The 4,709-nt window shown below is 36.4% G+C and overlaps 1 protein-coding gene across 1 annotated transcript in view; it reads right to left on the bottom strand.

The window, feature by feature from the left end:
- Positions 1-4,148: 4,148 nt before the first annotated feature.
- Positions 4,149-4,709, bottom strand: part of LOC105562897 — a 3,374-nt gene continuing 2,813 nt past the window's right edge. The window contains exon 5 of the mRNA XM_012014058.1: positions 4,149-4,539. Within this exon, the coding sequence (XP_011869448.1) occupies positions 4,323-4,539 (217 nt within the window). The 3' untranslated portion in view covers positions 4,149-4,322. The remainder of the gene's footprint in view (positions 4,540-4,709) is intronic.

Below are 4,709 nucleotides of genomic sequence, written 5' to 3'. Positions count from 1 at the left end.
GTACTTTATAGATTCATAATTGTACACTTTTATGCAAATAAATTTTACAATTTACTTTTTGTACAAATTTACTTACCCGAAATTGTACAATAATGATGCAAAAATATATATATAATAATAATGATATGGTTATGAATTATATACCGAATTATATATTTTGTCGCGAAAATTGTTGATATCAAATTGTATAAAATTGTACAAAATTGTATGTTTAATTTGTGTAAACGGATTATACGAAATCGAAATGCATATAACACGAAATTTTTTAAATTAAAGACATTAATCATTTTTTCTCAATTTCATATTTTATATCCTCTTATTGACTTTCGCGATAATCTTTTAGTAGTAAAACTCATTAATCAATTCGAGAAATTTTTTAAAAATTTGTATTGGAAATTGGTGCCAACTTTTCAAATGGATAAAAATTCAATTTTTTAATTAAAGTACGAAGATTTCATGCTAACCTTGTGATCGAATATTAACTTTTCCTCATAACATTTGACTTTAAAGCGTCGTCTACAATAACCGGCGTAAGCGTGGAGTAAGAAGTAAGAGTAGGAGTAACGTTTTTGGCGTAAGCTGTTTACGCCGACTCAATCTACAATACGGTGAAGTAGGTGTTGTAGGCATGCGTGAAAAGGCGTAAGAGTAAGGGTAGGCGTAAGAAATAAAAACAATTCATTTCGCTTACGCCCTTACTCCAGCTCTATTAAACCGGAAGTAGCTCTCTTACGCCTGCTCTTACTTCTTACTCCACGCTTACGCCGGTTATTGTAGACGACGCTTTACGTTTTACAGATTCGCGAATGTAGTTCGAGAAAATAGTCTCGAGATTTCAGTAACATTCGTATCAATTACAAGTTAAAAATCGCGAAACAAACCTGAAGTTATTCGGAAAGAAAACGATTTATTGTTGGTTCGGAAACTAAATTAAATCTACAACAATTTTCCAAAATTCTTTCAACAAATATTTGCGAATACCGCGTTCTTACCACGTTTCTGATTGCGATTGCTCCCTCGGCTAATAAAATCTTATCGCTGTCCCTCGCGTCAGGTAAACGTCAGCGAATGCGTAGTTCGTACTGGCGTATAAAGGCTGGTCTACAATACATGGAGTAAGCTGGAGTAAGGAGTAGGAGTAAGGAAATAAATCCGTTTTATTTCTCACTCCTACTTCAGCTCTTAGGCTTACTCTCGGTGAATCAAAATGCCATCAATCAGTGTTACAATTATTTTAAAAATCATGCCCGTATTTCAGCTTCCTTACACCAAAAGCTAGAAGTTAGGGCTCTCCCTTACTCCTTACTCCACGCTTACTCCACGTATTGTAGACCACGCAAAAGAGTTGAAATGATCTTTATCGTGAACAGTTATTTCTCGTCGGTTTTTGTGGAAGTTGACCGCAACACCTAGTTCAGCGTCTCGCTGAAAATTGGGGGCTTCAGTTGCAGGGGTGAAATTAATCCCTTCTTTTCCGGTTTTCGGAAGCAGTAGTCTTGGCACTGATTGTAAGTTTAATAAAGTTTAGCCTTATATCTATAAAGTAAGGGCGAAGAAGAATAAATCTGTCTGTAAAAATAAGATCTGTAAAACTAATTTCTTTACGGATGTATACGCAGACAGTTTATTCAGTTTCCTCTTTAAATTCTGTTGCAAATAAGTGCCCAAATCATCGATCATCTAGAAACTTTATTACTTGAACACTGAATTGTTTCAGTTTCTATCTGCGACTGTACTTTGTGCTACCAGTCTTCTACTAACAATAAGCGTTCGTCTATCAATTATTCGTGTGTATCTGCTACACCCAAGTGATCCTGCTTTATATTTTCCGCAATACTACGCTTTTTCCTTTTCCTATGTCTCGCTACGGTGTGTCCCGCGCCGTATGAATATTTTATCTATTTTTTAAACTGACTAGGGCTTTTTCTCTCTCGGTTTCTCTATTCCTTGTTGATTCTCTCCCGTTCATCGTCAGCAATTCTTCAGCTATCGCTTTTGCGACCCGGATGGGGTCGTGAAACCTGAAAAGAGAAAAGTAGACAGTTTAATTCTTCTTATTCCGCAGCACTTTCTGTAGCACATGTTTCTCTCTCGCTCATCATCTTCTTTCCGCTTTCTTTCCACGCGCTCTCGGGGATTTCTTCCTTTCATTTCTCTCGGGCTGCTTCTGAGCTTAACACGTGTAATTCTTTAAAGTGGACATACATGTAATGTTTTCGTGGTCGACGACTGCAGTCGACGTAAACTTCTAAGAGTTTCGAGGCAGTTCAAATTTAGTACGCGGACAAGCGCGTGCGACAATGGCACACCTTGCATAACAAATGATATTTGTAGATATTAATATGAAATGGCATTGCGTACAATGCGAAATCTGATATTTTTGGTTATTAAATTCGGACAAAGTATGCAAACAATGGTAATAATTATATTATGACAGTATAATAATACATATCACATTTACGTACACAGTTGAAAAATTGGTGTCAAATGTAACAGATATCGCATGTCCCAAACGGTCCACACAAATTTTTGTGTTAATTTAACATAATATGGATATGTTAAATGATCACACTAAAACTCTGTTAATATTTTAACACAGAATAAATGCAAATCTCAAAATAATTTGAAATAAATCTGTAAAATTAACATATTTTTAATGACAAAATGAATTAAAAAATGTAATTTTTACATTTTACAGATGTAATAAGTCAAATAACGGTTCGAAATCACTCTCACTTATGTTCTATAGAATAAAATGAACATTTTATTCTGTAAATAACAGATAAATTTTGTTACTAATAATATAGAAGATATGTATTGTGTAAGATAAAAAAATAAGTACGCATTGTGTTGTTTTAACATTTATTTTCAGTTATTTTAATGATTTTACATATAAGGTCAATTAACACAAGATCAATATGTTAAATTAATACATGAATGTGTTAAACATTTAACACAAAAATTTTAACCGGCATTTTTTTAAACGAGAAAACACAAATTTTCCAACTGTGCGAACACTTGTTCTCACTCTTTGCATCTGCAAAAGCCGTTTCAATAACGCAGATGTACATTGGTTGTGCACGTTATAAATGTTAATTAATTTGTATAAGTAAACAGAGATATCTTTGCATCTAGATACACCTGGTAACAGGCAACCACCGTCGCATATGCGTATTAACGCACAATGTTCACTAGGGGAATGGCAGTGCCATTAAGCCGTAGCTCTTGTGACATTAAATTAATTCTCTTCATTAATTAACGACAAAAGTAAGATGATAACGCCAAGTGTAATCTACTAAATTAACATCTTACAATTAGTTGAAACATCCCGTTCAGCTATTCGCTGCTCTTTACGCTGCGTTAACCAACTGGCGTCTATTCGAACTCCGGCCACTTTAAGCCAAGTCCGATAAATCGGAGATTAGAAGGGATAAATCGGCAAAGGTGTTTGGACGTGTACAAAGTGGGGCGATCGAAATGTACACATAATATTAGTATTAGTATTAGCACCTGGAATCGGGTGGTACTATCGATCGGCGGTTCGTGCTCGCGATATCCGCAATGTTGTATGTATAAACAAGATTACCGCGTGCGCCTCTCGCGATATCCCCGGAGACCACCCCCCGTGGACTTTCATGGAGCTATCTCTATGCAGATTGCGCTATCGCCGTTCGCGCGGCCGAAACAACGGCGCCAAGACGCGACGTGCCCGGGAAACCCGGCTAAGTTTAATAAGATTAAGCGGCGGTAGTGCGCGCAAAGTTGCGGCTTAACAATGTTGTAAGTAATGCATATTGATCGTCGCTTTGGACAGTTTGACTACTCGCCGTTTGCCCATCGAAACTACCGTAGTAGAAACCGCCGTCGCTTATGAACACGGAATATCTCACGAAATAGTTTTTAGCCGCTCCGCGAACTTTGCCGCGCGTCTATTTTAATTATCGACGATTACATTATTCCTAGAGATACCTCTAGGATTAGGTAGTTTATCTATATCTAATGACTTGCGATTCTCTTGCCGTCCAAGTGTTGTAGCATTGTTGGACGATAAGAAGAACTAATGTCTTTTCTTATCGCGTAAAAATAATTTGCGCACTTGCGAGGATACTTGACATCAATTAGTTTCGGTTGATTAAGAAAAAAACATCTTCAAATCGAATTTTACGAAGCAATTTAATTATTTTGGCCAATGAAATGCTTGCGACTCGGTCGGTGATGTAATATTTAGTTTAAAAGTTGATGTGACTTAAGCATAATTGAGTTTTTTTAGGGTACAAAGTAAAGAATATTCGATAGAAATTCAACGACAAGAATTAATGCAGTTACGTTTTAACAATGTCGAGCCATCTATTTATAATTTCCGTGCGATTTGGCTGTGGAATCATTGAGTTCCACTCGTCAAGTTTTGCGCTAAAGATCTTTTCGGCTTGCCTCTCAATAAACGGTAACACGAGATTTTTGAAAACCACTGTAATTATTTTGGCCACGGCGTTCAGAAGGCGATCCAAAACATGACCCTCGAATTTTATGTCGTATTTCCTGCGAAAGACGAAAGTAAAGTGGAAATTGTCATTCAAATAACGTTCGCGATAGCTTAAATGGCAAATTAAAATAGAGTCGCAAAATAAATGACTGCAATTCAAGTCAAGAGTTTAGAAAAGTATTTCACAACAACCAGTAGAAACAAAAAGTTTGCGGGGACATGCTCT

This window comes from Vollenhovia emeryi, unplaced genomic scaffold, assembly GCF_000949405.1.
Source record: "Vollenhovia emeryi isolate VEMERY1.0 unplaced genomic scaffold, V.emery_V1.0 DF939182.1, whole genome shotgun sequence".
Lineage (NCBI taxonomy): Eukaryota > Metazoa > Arthropoda > Insecta > Hymenoptera > Formicidae > Vollenhovia > Vollenhovia emeryi.
The sequence above is the reverse complement of the archived record's forward strand: the minus strand, read 5'-3'. Positions and strand labels throughout refer to the sequence as shown.